This window comes from Bacillus rossius, chromosome 2, assembly GCF_032445375.1.
Source record: "Bacillus rossius redtenbacheri isolate Brsri chromosome 2, Brsri_v3, whole genome shotgun sequence".
NCBI classification, from domain to species: domain Eukaryota; kingdom Metazoa; phylum Arthropoda; class Insecta; order Phasmatodea; family Bacillidae; genus Bacillus; species Bacillus rossius.
In genome coordinates this window covers 89,896,761-89,917,416 of record NC_086331.1, presented here as the reverse complement: position 1 = coordinate 89,917,416, position 20,656 = coordinate 89,896,761, and the positions used below count along the sequence as shown (strand labels likewise).

General features: G+C 35.9%; 1 protein-coding gene across 1 annotated transcript in view; it reads left to right on the top strand.

The window, feature by feature from the left end:
* The window catches only part of LOC134529449 (protein still life, isoforms C/SIF type 2), a 496,520-nt gene that overhangs the window by 369,276 nt on the left and 106,588 nt on the right, over positions 1-20,656 (top strand). Inside the window, exons 11-12 of the mRNA XM_063363556.1 lie at positions 7,756-7,938; positions 16,483-16,677. Of these exons, the coding sequence (XP_063219626.1) occupies positions 7,756-7,938; positions 16,483-16,677 (378 nt within the window). The remainder of the gene's footprint in view (positions 1-7,755; positions 7,939-16,482; positions 16,678-20,656) is intronic.

The window sequence follows — 20,656 nt, the reverse complement described above, 5'->3', positions numbered from 1 at the left end:
CTTCCTCTTGATCACTTTTTGCATAATGCCCCTTGACCACACCCTTAGAAAGTGTTAATCGGTGGATTGATATGATCTTGTTCGTATCTTCTTGTTTTCGTCAAGTTTTGCTTGTCCATAGTAATGTGTCATTTTTTGATTATATAAAAAAATAGATATTGTAATATAATTTTGTTTGAAATTATTTTAAAGATGTGCTCTGGTAGGGCATAGAATGTAAATTTTTGTCGTTTTTAATGTAATGATAATTGATTATATTACTTAATAATTTGGCTTGTACAATAATTAAAAATTTACTTATAATTTCTAATGTAAGATTAAAAAGGCCTGCCGACAAAATCCAACAATTCAGGTAAATTAATGAAACCATATTCTACACCCTACTGAGCTTAATTTATAATTTATATATATATATATATATATATATATATATATATATGAACCAAGTTAAAGAAATAATTTAATTAATAAAGACATCAGATGTTTTCCCAGGTCAGCGTACCAGACTTGCCTAACATTAATTTTACAAACTATTTTATTATTCTAAAAACAAATTATGGTTATAAAAGTAAAATTTTAATAAGTCTTCAGTATGCTTGCAAAGTTAATGAAACTTACATGAATGTAATAGGTAGCCCAGCATTGGTGTCCATGGTTCCAGTCCATTGCATTTTATTTTAATGGGGAATTTGAATGTGATATAGTGGCAGGTAGGCATGCATCTACATCAGTACATGGGGAAAAAGGGACAAGCTAATGCACAAAGGATCCATTATTAAATACAATGACAATGTCATCTTGTAATGAATAAATTAAATTGAGGCTCCCCAAGCTATCTGGATGTGATCTCCTAATGCTCAGCACAGAAAGTATGCTAATATTTACTTAATCCATAACAACCAAACCCCACTTGCATAGGAGACATGATTACTGAGCATTTTAAAATATAATTTTCACAACCCAATGTGTTATGGCCACTTCAAGTTTGTTTTTGAGTATCATAAATGAGCACTTTTGGATTGTAACTTCTATGATCTATGTTATGAAACCAGCCAAGAATGCACCTGAAGTAAGTTAAGAACAATGTATAACCATAATCAGAAAGCCACACCAGGTCAAACCAGGTTCTTTCCATTTGAATACTTAACAATAGAGGCAAAGATGCAAAGGGGTATTTTCAATAACAAATAACAACGTAGTCTGAGAAGTAGACTTTAATAAAAAAAACTATATATATATATATAAATAATATATACAATACATGAAACTTTTAACTGACTCTCTATGCAGATGTTTTTGGAGATTTTTGCTGAAAAAAAAGAAGAAGAAAAAAACAATTATTTTTAACTTGTTTCAGGTCAATTATGACATGTATGTGAGATTTTTAAACATGTAGACACTAAGTTGTTACATTATTTATTTTTAAATTACCATGCAAACAGAAAAAAAAAGTTTCTGATGCCAATGATAAATTTCAAAACTGAAAGCATCTTAAAATGGACAATTGGTATTGCAACCTATGCATTTTTTTTTTCAAACTTATTAAGCAGGAATGCTTCTTCACTGGGAATTTCTTAACATGCTATTTACATTCCTAATAATCAATTTAATGGTGTCTGGTTAATGCAAAGAGGCCCATGACATTGTATAATAACACATTTTAAGCAAAGTTTTAAAAGAAAACTTAAATTTAAATCCTTATGATTTCCTAATAAGTGTCTGTGTGAACAGTGCCTGTGATGTTACATCATTACAATTCAGCCCATGTTTTTGTGCAATAATACTCTAAAATTTCTAGTAATTTTTTGAGCAGATTCTCAATATTATCCTTTGTAGTGCACATTTAATGTTTATTTTCATTATTTAAATTGCTACCACTACATAACTATACACATGTAATCTAATAAATCATCATTTAATGTGTTTCCTTTATTGTCATATAATGGATGGAATTAGGTTTTGTCAAACTCTCCAAATCAAACATACTTGGTTACTACCATAATTTAGCATAAGAAAAACTAATTTAAATAGAAAAACCAATGATGCTTATGCTTAGTACAACACAACTCGAAGACTTGTACCTTCTCTGCGGTAAAGGACAAAATTTATTTCAATTATTTTGCGCTGCAATTCCAGCCCACCAATAAAATGAAGGCCAGATTGCAGAAATAACTTTGTTAAGCGAAATGGCAATTAATGAAACCGCTGTCTAATTATATGTGTAGGCCTAGTGCAATCACTTACAATAAATTACATTTATGACAAGCCAGATATAATAGCAGGCTTTATTAAATTTCCATTAATAGTAATACGTAGGCCTACAACATACGATATAAGTACTACAGAGTGCAGAACATAACATAATAAAAATAATTACTTAACCAGTAGAATTGTAAATTATTTCAAATTAAACACTTCAATATTTATATTAAAATAAACACAACATAATTAATTTATGTGTTGTGCACAGTAAATAAACATTAATTACCCTTAACTACATATTATAGGTTATGAAAAATATTTACTTAAGTATATTATAAAAGCCCGAAGGTGATAACTGAATAAAATAAATTGGTTTAATCAAATGCTATTAAAACCAAAATATTTAGGAACCTATAAGCCTATATTTGTGTGATTTTTAACTTAAGATAATAAATAACCCATACATTAGCATTCGTGTTCTACAGTCAACGACCATATATAGCTACAGTAAGTAGAAAACTTGTTAGATGCTTTCGCAATTTTATTAAATCGCGAATATCCTGTTAATGCATCACATAAATTAAAAAATCAGACTGAAAACAGCGCACATATAAATATGGCACGGGAATGTTAAGCATACCGACAAAAAAAGACATTCCTTAACCTACAGCTTTACACATTTCGAAGACGCATAAAAGAATGTTTCTATACCGGTACTTGCTTAAGTGCGAAAGTAAAAATAAAAAAAAAATAAACTAACATGAAATAAATAATGTTAAAACTTACAATTTATTCACCACATATAAAAATCCAAGTACCAAAATACTGCGCCAAAACAAGAAATAATACACAAAGACAAAGATTTCTAAACTTCAGTGCCAAGAAGCATGATGGGAAGTTTCAATATAATGTCTCAGATACATTTCAGAATCAACCACAATGTAATATTGCCAAATGAATCTTGCTGAAATGTATCTGAAACTTCATTTATAGACATGAGTACTATGTGTCCAATGAAATGTTAATGAAATATTCCAGAAACATGACAGATGAAATGTAATCTATTCGAAACATAGTAATGTTACTGCAATATCACAGACATGTTACTGAAACATTGTGTGCTGTATGGGATGCTTTTTTGAGAATCGAACTAATTCCGATTGCTGGCTGTGCGAATCAAAAACAGTCCGGTTGTTGGTTGTGGGAATCGAACAAAGTCTGGCTGTACGCACAAATTCAATGTCCGACTATATGCACCTACTGAGCTGATGCAGGTATAGGCAAGGATATCGCTCGGTGCGGTAAACGCAGGTAACTGAAGGCTCCTGGGTCTTGGGTGGACGAGGGGATAGGAGGGTCATAAAATTAGATGGGAAAACTAGAAAGGCGGTTGTGAAGGGGTGGGAGACAATTTCTTGGGGAAAAAATGGGTGGTGGTAGAGGGGTGGGTGTTTAGGGAAGGGGGATTCCGAGAAAAAAATTGTGGGTAAGGGGTGGATGGGGTAGGAGGTGCAGGGGTAAATTCCAAGAAAAAAAATAGTTTTTTAAGAAAGGGTTTGGTAGGTAGGAATGGGGAGGCTGGAAAGAGGAGGGGAACTTTAGTTCATATATACATTGGTATTAATGGTGGGGGCCATTCTGCCAGCAGCCACCATGGGGGAAGGATCGGTCATAATTTTTATTTTTGTCTTCACTGGGTTCGAACATAGGACTCCGAGCTGCATGATGTAAGTGCATTTTTAATAAAAATTTTATTGAAATTTGATTTAAAAATATTCAATTAAAAAAAAATGTGCCAATTTTTCTCGATAATAATTGCGGATTTTCAAGATGGCAGACATAAAGAAAATTGCAACAACGATGTCATAATTCAAAATGGTGGAAAGTTCTAGAAAATAAATTGGTGGAAAACCAAATGGCGGGTGTGAAATTCAAAATGATGGAATCCAAGATGGCGGATACAAGATGGCCACTGGGGTAAAGGTCAAAGGTCAAGGTCATCCATGTTTGCCACTATGAAATCAGCGCAGTCGGTCATTGACCCCATCCTCATTCCTCACCCAGAATCCTGCACTCGGACAAATACCTACTTTTATACAACATGTAGCAAAATTTGTTTTGTCTATCTTTCTCATCTAGTTCTATCTGGAAATAGCCACTTGCCAAGTCCAGCATGGTAAAATATTTTGAATCATGCAATGAATTTCCTGTACATTTGAAATCGGCAATCATCGCCGTAATTGATACAAAAACACATTGAAGGTGTCGTCTTTTTTACTTTGCTTAACTACCACTATTAGAAACTGCCGAAGTGATTTACTATGTGAAATTATGCCTTTTTCTAACATATCTTGTACGTGTTCTTAAATAACTGACTTTAAATTATGGGGAACTCTATGAGAATTATTCCTTAATGGTCTCGCCTCGCTTGTCTAAATTTCATGATTTAAGAAATTCGTGGAACCAAAATTGGCACTTCTATCACACTGTAATAATTACATGATTTGCTGTAATTGTGTACTTGTCAACAGTTTCTTTAAAACAGGACAAACGGTTTTTTAACATTGTCCCTATTGAGGCCCTTAGGTCGGGCCATTGACGGAGGTAAAGATTGTGAGTTATTTTCATAAATGAATAAAACCACTTTTTTCGGCCGTTTTATTTATCTTGGTTAAAGTTGTGGGGAACTTTGTATTTCTCTGTGACATCATAGGTAGCTTTCGAACATCCTTGATCGTGAACCCGAAAAACCTCTCCTCGAAAAGAAGAATGTGTTCCGCGATAACATTTTCCATCTCTGCAGAAAAGTTTGCCTGCCTACCGAAGGATTTCACTGTATTTGAGAACGTGTTTTTATTATCAGTATGTCTCTTTTTTGTTGCCTTTGGGACATTATATACACTCGTTGAGTCCATAATCACCGTTCTTGTATGCTGCAACGGCTATCTGCAAATTGTCCTCACTCCATTGACCGTAAGAGCCCTTTTTCGCCATCTTGGGAACCTAAACAGACACAACCCTAACAATAAACGTTTCAACACATACACGAATTTAGTCAGACTTGCCTAAAACGGACCCACTGTGAAACATAAACCTGTACAAAACGAAAAAAAAATATTACAGCCGAATTATATTGGCTGAAAATATTAGCTTATCTTAAATGTTACCATTCATGTTGCCAAAATTGGACCAGTCCAATTTAGGATTCACTGATCGGTCCAACTTTAACAATTGGTCGCAGTTAAGTGAAGAAATGGCGTTAAACGAATAAAGGAATTTCATGAATAATTATACACTATGCTATTTTAGCTAATGAAATACGCTTTCAAAATATATTACCGCAACTTTCCTACGTTCTCTTATTCACTATTGTAGCTTATGTTCCATAGTGCAATAATAACAACGCGAACTATGGAAACACTAATGCGACGATCCTACTGCTCCCAATGGCTGAACCTCACTGCTCGTTGTGTGGCGTGACCTGGACGCTATAGACTATCATTAGAGCCAACTCGATAGTTTCAAATGTTCCTACGTGGTGAGAAACAAGGGTGGTCAAATTTAGGCAACGGTCCAATTTTGGCAACTTTCCCCTATAGTAGTAGTCCATTGTAACTTGAACATCATCCAGATACTTTACAGACAGCCATTATTTATATGCATGACAGGCACCTCTGATCGATGAAACTGGTGGTAAATACTTTCAGAAGGAGCTTTTGTCCTGCTATGATTGCTGGAAACTGTCGCAAGAGATGATGTGCTAATTAACTAACAGTTTCCTCTCTGCAGCAACCTTGTTTCCCGGAAATGTATTTCCCCTACCGTCAATCACAATAATTGTCGTTTCACTCTGTCGCTCTAAAACATTCTATACTCTCTTTTCTGTGATAACGTGATTTTGCTATAAAATCCACGACGAAACACAGTCGCTTTGTTCAGTTGACAATGACATAATATTTAATTGTTTGAAGTTTCCTACTTGGCCTATTTGCCACCGTTGTACCTGTGCAGTCATCCTAAAAAAGCTTTGATGAATACAAGTTCTGTAAATTATAGTCTCAAATATTCTAATAATTGCAAACAAAATATTATTCCAAATTTATACAGCCTTACTATTTTTAGGCAATATTTGTTAATTCTACAGGTTATCACATTTTTGAGCAGGTTCGACACGTTTTGTTTTTCTTAAAACGTAGTAGCACTTATCAGAATTTCTTATTTTATTACTTTTGTTAACGATCCACTTTTCTGTAAGTTTTTGCCTTTTTCTTGGTGTATTTCAACCTTCCATTGTCTATTAGTTATCCCTCAACACAATCGAAAGACTATTCATAGTCACAGTAGACACTAACTGACCTTTAACACTGTGAAACACAAACTCTAACTGAAGGCAAGTTAAAGAATATAGAACTCTATGCCCCCGTCATGTTACAACCGGGATAGACCAACCCGACGCTGGGGAGACGGTGAATATAAGTCTTAAAGCTGGATGAGAGCACAAAATCCATATTCGACCGAGCTCCCACTACCAGCTCCTCACTTCGCCAACTTGTTTTCTTGGGTGCTTTGGTGTTCAAATGAAACTTCCACAAAACCAATGCCAAATATCGTTCAGAAAGTCGTATCATCATATTGTCCAAACATTAATTATTATAATGACAACTTTAAAAAATGCATTTTTTAATTCCCATTTCTCCTCCTAACTACAGAAATATGTACAGAATGACCCTGAATTCGACCGAAAAACTTCGGCTGCAGGTTTATCACAACAAAAATTTTTCGCTGAAATTTCGTTGAAATAATTTTGCGACAGTGACATTATTGCCGGTGGTTATAGAACTTGATTCAATTAAACATAATCCAGACATTCCGTGTTCAATCTTGACTACTTTATCTATTATTTACAATATAGTTATTGTTCTGCTCGAAGTTCTAAGATGTACACTATCCTTTGGAAGCACTTTAGACCGCAAGTCTGATGTGGTAATGAAGAACCTGAAGCCGGAGTTTGTTGGTCGAATTCAGACTCAAATGAAATATGAAAGTAGTTTGGTAAGTAGGGGATAACATATTCGGGAAATAGACTAGAAGGTTTGCAATTGATAGAGGGAGAGGATTAATATTGTTGAAATGAAGGTAGTAAAAAGGGAAATAGTTAAAGAAAGAACGTGATGCGTTTCTTCAGCATCGGTGACGAGTGAAGACACAAGTGCGTCAAAGAAGGAATTGAAAGTCGATTGAATGGCAGGAAACGATAGACCAACTTAGAATTATCCTGCCACGACAAAATATCGTTGGGTAAATGTTACAAAAATTTTTGACCAAAAGACACCGGCACAAGTATTTTAATTTCAACAATGACACAACATTTTGGTTGCCAAATTTATTGAATGCCCGAAATCTCCTAAAGAAAATATGTTTTGAACGGAGCGCGTTCGCTTCGCCTTGGCTACAAAAAAAAACGCAGTATTTTGGAAAGTGGACAGTAGTCGCATGGGAGCCGGTGGCAGTCGTGGAGTCGTGGACACGGGTGTGCATGGGCCGTGTTCGCAGACCGCCGAGCAGGTGACCGGCTTCTGCCGCTCGCCCGTCGAGACCCGCAAGTCCAGCCCCACGGGCAGCGTGACCAGCAGCCATTCGCAGGCGCTGCTGACCCCCAGCCGCCAGCTCACCGACGGCGAGAAGCTGCAGAAGGTCATCCTCGAGCTGGTCGACACGGAGAGGACCTACGTCAAGGTGGGCACTCGACTCTGCGCCGCACATTCTCTCTGCAAACGGTACAACTACAGATAGATATTTGCAAGCTTGTACATTTACACGAAAACAACTGTGCCACTACAAAAATGTATTCGCATTTATACTGGGTCAGTATTCTTATCAGGTTATACTGGGTTCGGATTCTTATCAGGGAATTTATGCTTTGTGTTGATCCAGTATCTCTAATTGTTAAATTTATTTGCAAACCCTTCCCTAAATAGCTTTCCAGTATTAACTGCGCCCATTAATTTGCATCATTAAAACAAAATAAATTCCAATTATTTAATATTCTATTATATTTTTAATGGTTTAAAAAAAGTACACTTCAATACAAACATCATTTAAATTTAAAATTATGTGCCAATTTTTGTAAGAAATACTCAGTATTATCAGGAAAACGTATTTTACGCATGAAAAAATAAACATAGCCATGTGTTGTACAAAATTAAAATATCTTTCTTGTGGTATTACAAACTATTTCTTGGCAACATTTTTTCCAAAGGATTTTTTTTGTAAATGTACAGAATATTTTTTCCTGTGTTCTTACATCGATTAAGTGGCAGCTATATCTCCACAGATGTAGATGTATTTTTACTCTTGTGCTCAAGTATGAACGCAATCAATAGTGTAAAATTTAAACTGGTAAATATTTATTCACTGTTGGTGCATGTGTAAATTTATCACAAAAGTTAGTTAATATTACGGTATGATTGGGTAAATGCACAAATACATTGAACATGTATTTTTGTACTTCTTCCATAAATATTTTTATGTTTGTAGCTTTTTGCTTTTGACCATCGAAGAATATTATGGAGCAATATTTATTTTTATCACCCTATATTCATCAATTAAACACATATTATAATCTGAGTGAAGTGGTGGAGTGCTAAACACTTGACCTAATGGTAAACAGTCTAGCGTCTTAACCTCTTGAACTTCTTGCACACTAATAAATCGTGAAGTAATAAAAATACCACTTTTGTATTTGATCGTATAATAATAAGGTATTTTGTCAGCATGAATTGTAAAATACTTTTTTTTTTTTGCATTTTATTAATGGTTGTAAATTTTCTCTGACAAATATTTACAAAACTTTTGATGATAGAGTTTATAGATGAAAAAATGAATTTGATTTATTTGACGCGTGTTGTATATGTAATTTCACATAAACCTACATCCAATCGTTTAATTCAAAAAATAAAAGAAGTGTATTCGCATATTTTTACCAAAACCTGTAGCACAATTTGTATTTCTAGACATAATTTTGTCAAATTACACAAGCTATAAAAGTTTTTTAAATTCACAAACAAAAATGTAAAGTTTTTAAGCTTCTATTATGTATTTACGAATACTTTACATTACTGTATAATCAGATGAAAATGCTCCAAATCATTACAAATTTTCAGAGAATTCGTTGAAATTGTTCCAATTTATTTCGTGAATTCCTACCGTTTGTTTCTGCGGCGGAATACCACTGTTCTATCATTGGTTTCCCTTTAATTTTCCAGTGAATTCCTTTCTTTAATCTAAGGTCCACGGTGAGATTTATTGATTTACCAGCTAGTAACCACCCGCTGGCAGAACTTTCAGCGAATAACATTTCGTTGATTCATTTGAGACGGTCACACACCAGTAATGTTGTGGGTGGAATCGGTCACGGCTACAGGATACGGAAATTTCACGGATGCACTTGGTCGCAAGCTAGAATAAAAATCTTAGGGATTTGAATTTTACCTGACCCAAAACGAATTCGAAAAATATCCGGGTCTCTAGCCATGGCTTAGAGAAAAGGACCATCCAAGCATTTGCCTGCGGGCTGGTTACAGTACGCGGTATTCTCCACGCTCTACCAAAACACGTACCACACTTGGTGATACGAGCCAACATGCGATGTGTGTTTCGCTATGATCCGCGAGACGTGTGAGCCACGGAATTAATCAGGGACATCAAATATATTGTTAACGTATGCATTAAATAAACTGTTGTTTCAGTAAAATATGAAACCTTTGTTTCACAGATAAATTAAATACAGGGTGTATCAAAATTCATGTTACAACGCTTGAGGGTAGAAAGCTATTATTATTTGCAACCATTTTTGCCGATAAACATGTTGCCGTAAACGCGTAGTTAAGCCCCTGTAGCCCCAGAAAGAGTCAGCGTAGGCAACCCGTTGTAAAGTGTTATGTTGTGGATGTGCGGGCGTTCGAGTAGAGAAATAACCTTTTTAATCGTGGCACAGATTTTAATTTCACTCTGAAATCAATCACAGCTTCGGCTTTGTTTCACAACATTGAAATTGTTTCATACGTTTTAACAACGTGACAGCTTAAAGCAACGGCTCAAAAACACGCCCACCTTGAGCGACACAGAGGTGGCAACGGCGAATCATGTTTTCACGGATACGCTGGAGCATGTGTGGAGTCGACCTTATGATTTCGAACGCTTCAATGATTCGCTGTGTAAGCTCTTCTACCGTTTCTACTGGCGTAGCGTAGATAATCCCTTTTACGTAACCCCATAGAAAGAAATCTAACGGGGTTAGGTCCAGTGACCTTGGCGGCCATGCGACAGGGCCCGCTCGTCCAATCCATCGGTTTGGAAATGTTTGGTTTAAATACTCTCGCACTTGCAGGGAAAAATGAGGTGGTGCCCCGTCATGTTGTTACCACATCACACGTCGGACATGCAATGGAACCTCTTCAAGAAGACCTGGTAGTTCGTTCTGAAGGAAGTGGAGGTATCCGGCGCCGGTAAGTCGTGGCGGAAGAAAAAGAGGCCCGATGAGTACGCCGTCAACAATACCGGCCCACGCATTAACTGAAAAACGTTCCTGGCGAGCTGTAACACATATTGCATGCGGATTGACATCATTCCAAACATGACTGTTGTGCGAATTGAGAATAGCGTCTTGAGTGAACTTGGCTTCATCGCTGAATAAAACCTCTAACTCCGGGTTCCTCAATACTCTTCGAATGTACCAACGAGAAAAGGTCATGCGAAGAGGATAGTCCGCCGGACCCATGTGTTGCACTTTTTGAAGGTGGTACGGGTACAAGAGTTGCTCATGAAGAACTCGCCAAACAGCCATTTTGTCAGCGTCCATATCGGAACCTTCTGCCCTTGAGCTTGTATCCGGACTCTCCTCAAATCTCTGAAGTACATCTTCTTCAAAACTGGTAGTACGAACCCTGAGTGGAGCACCAGCATTTGGTCTTGTGACGGCACATGTACCAGTATCACGCATTCGCTGAGTAAGTCTTGCAAACATGGTGTGAGCTGGGATCCTACGATCCGGATATCGTTCGTCGTACAGACGACGGGTGGCTCGTCCACTTTGTCTAGCTTCCCCGTAAACAAGCAGCATGTCCGTGTACTCACTAAACGTGTACTTCATTGAGCTCCACTAAAACGTCGCCCTTTTCAGAACCACAGCGAAAGAAATGACACCACGAGTTTGCTTGTACGACAGAACAGTCAACGACAGACCACCAGTGATATCAAAACACACTGCGACACTGCGATGTCACGCTGCGCAGTGCTATGGCACGGCACGAACGGAAGTAAAGTGGTGAGGGCGCCACCAATGGAAGTAAAAAGGGGCGGGGGTCAGCATTCGACATCGTACAGTCCTCTCGAGTGCTGCCCGGCGTCGTAAACACGTAATTCACCACAGCATCGTCTGTCTCACACAAAGCCCAACGGGTTGCCTACGCTGACTCTTTCTGGAGCTACAGGGGCTTAACTACGCGTTTCCGGCAACATGTTTAGTGGCAAAAATGGTTCAAAATAATAAGAGCTTTCTACCCTCAAGCTTTGTAACATGAATTTTGATACACTCTGTATACTTGTTATTTTTATTCATATTTCGGGCATTTTAACTATCGGTGATTTATTTGATTATTATTTCATTTAAAAAAGGAGTAAAAGAAATTTGTATAGTCAATATTGCAATACATGTGTATTGCCATACTAAATATAAAACCATGATAAAAATACTGCAGTAACATTTCAAAACCTTAAATATTGTTTACGTTAACTTAATCGTAAATAGGTTTGGCTCCTTAACAGTCCCAGCTGTAATAAAAAAATTACACTAAAATGACAAATTATTTAATACTTAATATAGTTAAATCACATCGCTCACCTCTTATTCGTTTCACACCACCAACTGATAGATACACACGTGGCATATAACGAAGCACCGGTACAATAAATACCATTTGAAATGTGTGTTCATACTCAAAGGTTATGGTATATATTGTCAGAACGTCATAAATGGTAGAGTTTTATTAAAAATGTTGTGTTTGTAATCACGCAGTTTTTCCTGCGGGAATCTCCACGACCTTCGATGTTTACCGCGTCTTGTATCGCAAAATGATCGATTTAGATAGATTCTGCCATATCCACCTCAGTTGGTTAGGTTAACCTCTTGGGGGAGGGGGGAGGGGAAACAGGGAAGCTCCAGGACCTTACTTGATTATTTTATAATTTTTCAACGCGACGATAGAGCCGATGATGCCGAAACATGCTGGAAGCCGAAAGATAAAAAAAATAACATTCCTTAATTAGTAGGCTGCATCCTGATGCCAATAGCGGAGGAGAAATGACTCACTCCCGTCCCGTACTTAGTGGACTACATCAAGCATGGCCCAGCTCCCATAACTGTTAAAAATACCTAATGTTATCTACAGTGAAAGGAAAATTTTTATTCTCCTATTAAAATACAACATTTAAAATAAGAAATGGCATGCACTTATGTTATTAATAGTCAGAAAATTTTTTTACACTTACATTAATAATTTTAATAAAAATATGGGGTACACAATAAACTCTGTCAAAGTCTGATCAAGGAAGTCACTAATTCTACATAAATAATTTACATGAAAAATGACATACAAATTAAAGTCGAACACAATGAGTTAAGCATCAGAAACACCACGAATTCCACATAATTAAATTACATAAAACTTGGAGTACAGTAAATTATACTCGAAAACTAGGCCACAGATGTTACAAATTTAACAATAATTTAAATGAAAGCCTGTAGTCTGCCACTGTCTGATCACATGTATTGCAAATTCCACTTACTGTAATTATATTACTTAAAAAATATGAGGTAAAAATTATACTGGGATACAGATAACAGATGTTGAAAATTTAACATTAAAAATTTACATAGGACCTACATTAAAGTACACAGTATCTACAAGTAACAGCACTCTTATCACAGCCTGAACACAGAGTTACAAATTCAAAATTATTTTAATGGGGCTTTGCGAGCTTTGCTATTAGCAAATATCTCAATGACCTGATTAAAGTCAAATTTTTTCGCAAGTCTGCCTTCCACTGCTAATGTTCCTAGGTTGGTCAGATGGTCCTGGCACTTTGTAGATCGCAGTACATTCTTGATCCTAGACAGAGTACTGAAAGATCATTCACCTTGTGCTACATTCACTGGAAATGTGCAAAATAATCGCAGAGCAACAATAATGTTAGGAAATAAACTGTCCAGTTTCATTTCATGCATTTCATTGAGCAAATCAATAGGTGGAATAATTTTTGTCCTAGATTGGTAAGATGAATTGCTTTGAGATGTAACAGTTACTCACCTATTTCCTCACTTATGTCCACATTAAATTTCTCATAAATTTGCCTTCCACATTCACGAACTTGATCCTGTTCTATCTCAGGATATTTACACAAAATGCTGAAAATGTTACACAAGTCTTTAGCTGCTTCAAAACGCTTTGTCAAATTTCCAATAACATCATCCAACAGTACATTAAATACTTGCCTGTGAAAATGTTCTTCTGGGTTTGCTTGTTCGAAAGCATCTGCAGAAAGACTCTCATCTGCAAACTATTTCCTGCGCCGTTTTCTTTTTGATTGCTCCTTTGATAACTCTGGTAATATATTTAGACATCCTGCACCACATTTACATTCAGCCCAAATCGAATCCCAGCTATTTCTTATGGCCGTAATGTTTTCAATCAAATGCTGTATATTTTCTACTTCTACATCCAGTGTAACATTTCTTGCTTGCAAAACCAAACTGGTGTAATTTATAGAAGTCAGGACTTTAAACCAAATTGAACCCATTAAAATGCACTCAAAATTTTCCAGGTAGCTCTGGATACCATTTAAATCAGCTCGAACTTCCAAAGTAAGGTTCAAGTCAAGAGCTTGATCAATTGCCTTCTTGATTCCTGGTAAGTGTGATGCAAAAGGCTTAACACATTCAACTTTTGCAGACCAGCCAGTAGTAGACATGCTATGCAGAGAGCAGCCAGTATTTTCCTTCAGTATTTGCCATCTCTGAGGGCTTGCAGAAAAAACAGTGAACAACTTCTGTAACACCCCGAAAAATTTTATAACTTCAGCACAACTCTCGCCTGCATGAACTCCACATAAATTCAATCTATGGCATGCACAAGGTGAGAAGATGGCAAGTGTATTTACTTCTTAATTTGAGCTTGAGCACCCTTGTACATGCCACTCATGTTGCTGCCATTATCGTATCCTTGACCACGACAATCACCAATGGGTATACGATGATGAGCTAATGTCTGAATTATTAGATCCTCAATGGAGGCTCCAGTCTTTTGGTTGCAATTGACGAAAGCTGAAAATCTCTCGAAGATGACATACTTGTTATTCTCATCACATAAGTAGACATAACGTATTATGAAGACTGTTTGTTCTATATGAGCTGAATCAGGTGTTGCATCAACTATGATAGAATAGTACTTCGCAGTTTCTCTCTGTTTTAAAATACAGCCTATAACATGGTTAGCGCAGCACTCAATGAATTCATTTTGAATTTCTACTGACAAATAATGCACCTGAAGTTGTCTATGTTCCATTTGAGATTCCTTTACTTTTTTTAAGTGTTCTGTAAATAATGGATCATAGTGGCTTATCAACTCTAATATTCCCAAAATTGAATCTATCAAGATGTGGCCATCTGCAAAATCTTCCTGCGGTGCTGCTCTATGCATCAAATCAAGAGAACTGCAGGGTACTTCTTTCTCCAAGTTACCAACATTTGTGTTAGCACTTGTTACAAGGTCGTCACGTGAACTCTCTGTGACACTGCTAAGAACATTTTCAGTTTTATCAGAGCGTACAGTGGAGATACCGCTGCATGTCATGACATTGTCATCTACCCATGAGTAATATTATCAGTTTTATTGCTTATATCATTAACTTTTTCCATGTCTGATCTGTTGTCCTCCGATTTAGCTGTAACTACAAAGCCTGTAATATATCTCTGGCCACGACTAAAAATCTTGTCCCGAGCAGCCTTTTCTTTTCTGTGCCCCAGATTTATAATAGTATTCCATGATAGTTATCACTTAAAAAATAATCATACCTAAAAAGAAATACCAGTTAACTTAATGCTAATACAATTATCAGTTTTAACAGATTTTACTAAGTTGGTTATAGTAAAGGGTTAATTTTTTTAGCATATATTTAAAACTTATATATTTATAGGATTGTGCGATTGTAACACTACCCCCACGAAACGAAAGCGAAAGAAAATTTGTGAAGTTTCGCGAAAGTGAAACGAAAACGAAAGTTCTTGTTAGATGAATCCAGCTTTTATTTATTGACAGTACCTAAATTATAAAAATTTTAATACGCAGATAAAAAGGGCGTAAAATATAAATAAAGTTGACCACTCTGTGCATTTCAAAATTGTACATTCAGAAGTAAATATGTACTCTGCTATTTGATTGCACAAATTAATCAGGGTTTTTTTTCAAATGTTACATGATTTGTTACAATTCCACAACGTAAGTGCAATACTATTTTTGTCAGCGTCTGACTGAATAGTACCTGGCTATTCACATTGTTGGCCATGTTTGTTTACACTTTATTGCGATTTCATTGAAGAGCAAAAATAAACACGCACACTATTTAAATAGCATGTAAATAAATCTTAATGCAAATCTTTTCAAATCGGTAGTATATTGTTTGCATAACTTGCATATGTGAATGTGGTTAAAATACATTGAATTTTTTTTTTAATCAAAACGAAACGAACTTTGGTAAGCCATCAAACATTTGTTTAGATTGAAATATTTCGCTTATTTACGAATTTTTATAACTGAAATTCTAATTGAAATCTAAATTAAAGTGGCAAAATTTCGATTTCGAAGTAACTTACCAAACATTCGCACAATCCTAAATTAATTTAATATATAGGTAATAAAGAAGTTATGATTTTTTGTTTCCTCCTGCCCTTGTTTTTTTCCCACCCCTTGCAGTTATGGTTGGTCGTATAAAAAATTAATTTAGGAAAAGTTTTTGGTAATTGTACTAAGAGTTAAAACACGTTCAGAAGGATGCGAAATTCATCATATTTATATATTTATATAGTTTTAACTGTTTTTCGAAAAACCTACCCTATCTCTACCCCTTTGTGCGGATTTTTCCCATTAACGAACTCGACCGAAATTCTCTATTACTTGATTATTATGTTTTTATATAAGTTTGGAAGTGATTTGTTTAAAATTTCAGCACCTAAACAACCTACTGGAAAACTACCTGGAGCCGTTGAAGAAGGAAACATTCTTGTCGAACGCGGAGATCAACGCGTTGTTCGGCAACATCCGGGAGATAGTGGCCTTCCAGCGCCAGTTCCTGCAGAACCTGGACGAGGCGCTGGAGCTGGAGCCGGACTTCCACAAGTTCGAGCACCCCAGCCAGTTCAAGGTGAGTGTCTCCGCGACCGCCGGCGACCCCAGACCTCGCATCTGGACCGGCGGTTCGCCTGTTCCGCGCCGCGAGGTCGAGGCACTCCCCATAGAGCAGTGTCTTTCATGGCGCCAACCGTCTCGGAGGAATTCTAGAAAAATTACGGGTCGAGCGCAAGCTCACTTTTACCCGCAATGTTTCATTTCATTTTTTTTTGTTAACTATTTGTCGATACATAAGACAAAATACTTTTTAAAATAATAGTTTTTTGAATTTAATTAATAGCTTATGAAAATGGCTCCGGCACCTGCGATCTATGTGGGTTGCTTGGTGCTGGCCGCCATATTATACTCGTGACGTTTACGCTACAATTTTGATTAACTCGCCATTAAAAGTTGCCCATTTTCCCTCGAAAATTATTTAATGTTCCTCAAAATTCTTCGATAATTTTCAATTTTAGAGGGAAAAATTTCAAGTTTAGTTTGAAAATTTTCCACCAAAAATATCTCAAAAAGAAATTTTCTTTGCAGTGACTTAGTTTTCCCAAAGTGACTTAGTATTCTACCAAGTTCAAGTGGTTCGCTGACATTTTATTTACCATCTTTAACAGAAAAAATAATAAAATGTAAAAGTTGTTAAATTATTTTAAATCTTTTAGTAATTTTTAAATGAAAGAAATGTGCTTATCTTCGAGTTCCGGAGTCATAGAATACAACCTGACAAAGGAAGCCAGGATATTTATTTACAATTTTATAAAAAAATATGAAACAATTTTTGAACTAAAATATTATTTGTTATTTAATTCCGTCACTGACGGAAGGTGGGGTAGCCGCTGTCAGAGGGTAGTCCCGGACACGTTGTCAGCGCTGTCCACCTGTGGTCTAAAATCCCTCTGTATATGGCGCGGTGGTTTGCTAGAGCTGAGTGTATTCGTTGTAGCTTGTTGATGTTGTGCGTTGGTTTGTATAAATTACAAGAATTTCTAGGACGTAGTTGTAGTTAATATCTTTAAGCATATCACAGAAATTTTTGGTAAGTATAATTTAACTCTATGTAGGCGATTTTGTGTTTAAAGTGATTTTTTGAATGTATCGTGGAAGGATGCGCATATTGCCCATCATTGTTCTGTAATATTTATTTGATCGGGTTGGCACGAACACTTACATAAAGGGAAGCCATGGACACATTACCTCACTTGCAAAAATAATGAAATTACGTATATTAAACTGGTGCTATTTATCAATTAACCTAGAGTTAAACCAGGGCTTTTTAATAAATGGAAACACTGGTAATTAAATACAATTACTTAACTCCTAGAGTGTATGTTACGGACAAAACGTGGGTTTCAAATGTCCATCAAAACCAAAAAATTCATATCCGTTAAAGGCAAGACACAAATTTGGAAAAATAACTGAAATCAGCTGAAAGAGGCCTGAAATATCACAGCAGTAGTATAGGTCTACAAATGGGGCTCCGGGGACTGGCGCTGGCGCGTGGAGCCGGGATCTAAACCGCCATCTGGGATTGTGACGTCACGGCGGCCATCTTATATGACCTTGACCTTGAACTTTGACCTTGACGTTTGACCTTCAAAAATGGCCAAAATTTAGTTAAAAATCGCCAAAATTAGCCAAAAATTCAATTTTATTGGAAAAAATTCCGCCAAAAATTCTCAAAAAATTCCACAATTAAAAAATTAGGATAACGAAAACCTCAAATAAAATTATGCCTTAGACATAACCCAAATTCCTAAAAATGGTTTAGGCATCCATGTCTAATGCCTCCGATAAGCCATTTCTCGTACATTCCGACATTTTGAATTACTACGTCACCGATACAATTTTCGTTACGGCCGCCATCTTGAAAATCCGTAGTTTTTATGTTAGAAAATCGTGAAAAATTTTAAAAATCATAAAAAAATTAATCAATCAAAATGAATAATAAAAATTAAATTAAAAAATCTAAAAAAATAAATGCACACTTACGCCATGGAGCTTGGACTCCTTGGTTCAAACCCGACGAGGTCAAAAATAAAAAAAATGATGTCAGGTTCTTCCTCCACGGAAGCCGCTGGCAGACTGACCTCCCACCACTTATGTCAAAGTATATATATTGTCAGCGAGTATAACGTCATGTCCGCCATCTTGTAAATATTTATTTATTATCCAATTTTTTGAAATAAGTTTTACAATTTATAAAATAAGTAAATAATTTTTTAATAGAAAATCTTTAAAAAAAACGTTGCATGTTTCCTTATGACCGACATCTAAAAAATCCGTAATTTAAATGCTAGAAATACCGAAAAAATTCCAAAAATTATTATAAAAACTGCCTATTCAAATGTTTAGTTATTTAAACGATTTTGGTCCTCGGTTCGACTTAAAGCGAGAGTAAACCAGTAATTTACTAACGTATTAAAAAAATTCTCAATAAAAAGTAATAAAAGGTCTAACGGCACACTTGACATTTAAATAATGTCACCACTGTATCAATTATCTTTACGGAATACATCTTGGAAAATCTTTATTTATTATCCGTTTTTAATGAAAAAAAGTTCAAAATACATCAAAAAATAACTTATTAGAATACTGATTGTTAGATCGATTCCCATTCGTAGTTTTAAACCGGTAAGAGCAAAAAAAAAAAAGACAGATCCTACCTCCACAGAAGCCACCTAGACAAACCTCTCACCACCAATAACAAGGTATATATCGTCAGCTGGTATGACGTCACGTCCACCATCTTGTTTTCGTCTGCTAGAGCGTGCTGAAGTCATGTTAGTATGATTTTCTGTTCACCATAACTTTGATATCGACTGTTGGCATAGAACTTTGACCTTGACCTTGAACTTTGTCCTTGACCTTGTTATTTGACCTTGACCTTTAAATTTGACCTTGACCTTTAAAATTGACCTTGATCTTGAAAATTGACTTTGACCTTGAAATTTGACTTGGACCTTGACGACCATCATGGATCCGACATTTAGTGTTCAGAACACACTACCAGGAGCCACCACATACTAGAGGACATTGCCACCATTTTGTTTTCGTCTGCTGGAGGACACCATCTTGTGTGTGTACTCGTCCTATAGAGTACATTACCATCATGCTAGTTTTAGTCTAACATGCTAGAGTGCAGTAATAATTTATTATTAATGTGACACCCACCATTTTGACATTTGGGCACCATCTTGGAAATGTGTAATTATTTAGCTATAAATTTGGGAAAAATTCCAAATTTAACCAAAAAAAACAGTCAATTAACAAATTGATTCGATCAGTTCCTGTCCTTGGTTCGATACTTGATCGATGCAATAATTATTAATTTTATGTATAAAATAATAATTTCAATAAATCATGTTCGAAATTCTTAAAGAGACTTTAAATCCTCCACTACCATCATCTTATAAGCCATCAAAACCACCATCTTGGAAATAGGTAATAATTAACCTAGAAATACAGGAAAAAGTTCAAAATTCATTAAATAAATTTGAAATAAATATACTAATTAATCTGATCGACTTAGGTCCTTGGAGCGATCCTGGACAATATAAAATAAATTTAATATAACATTATTTTAACATAATAGTTACAGGTTTGTGAAATAAAACACCACAAGTTCTTTCACAAAATACATTTTATTACATATCTTATATTCTACTACAGAAACATTTGCGAAAGTTAACAATTTCATAAACATTTAGTTCCGCATCGGTGTAAAATGACTAATTCTAAGCTCCAATCGGTTTATACTAGACAGAGACCAGCCAGAACCTTCACTGACATAGTCCTCCTCTTCTTGACAGAGTTTCTGGACACCGTGTTTAACAGTTTGCTTCACATCGTTATAACTGTAAATTACTGCAGCCAATGTCTTGACTGCATACTTCTTCACTTTGTCATCGAACGGATACGGCTTACCACATATACAGTCCAAACACAAGTTATATTTTAATGGACCGTTTGTTGCTACGCCATCAGTAAGCTGATTGATTATG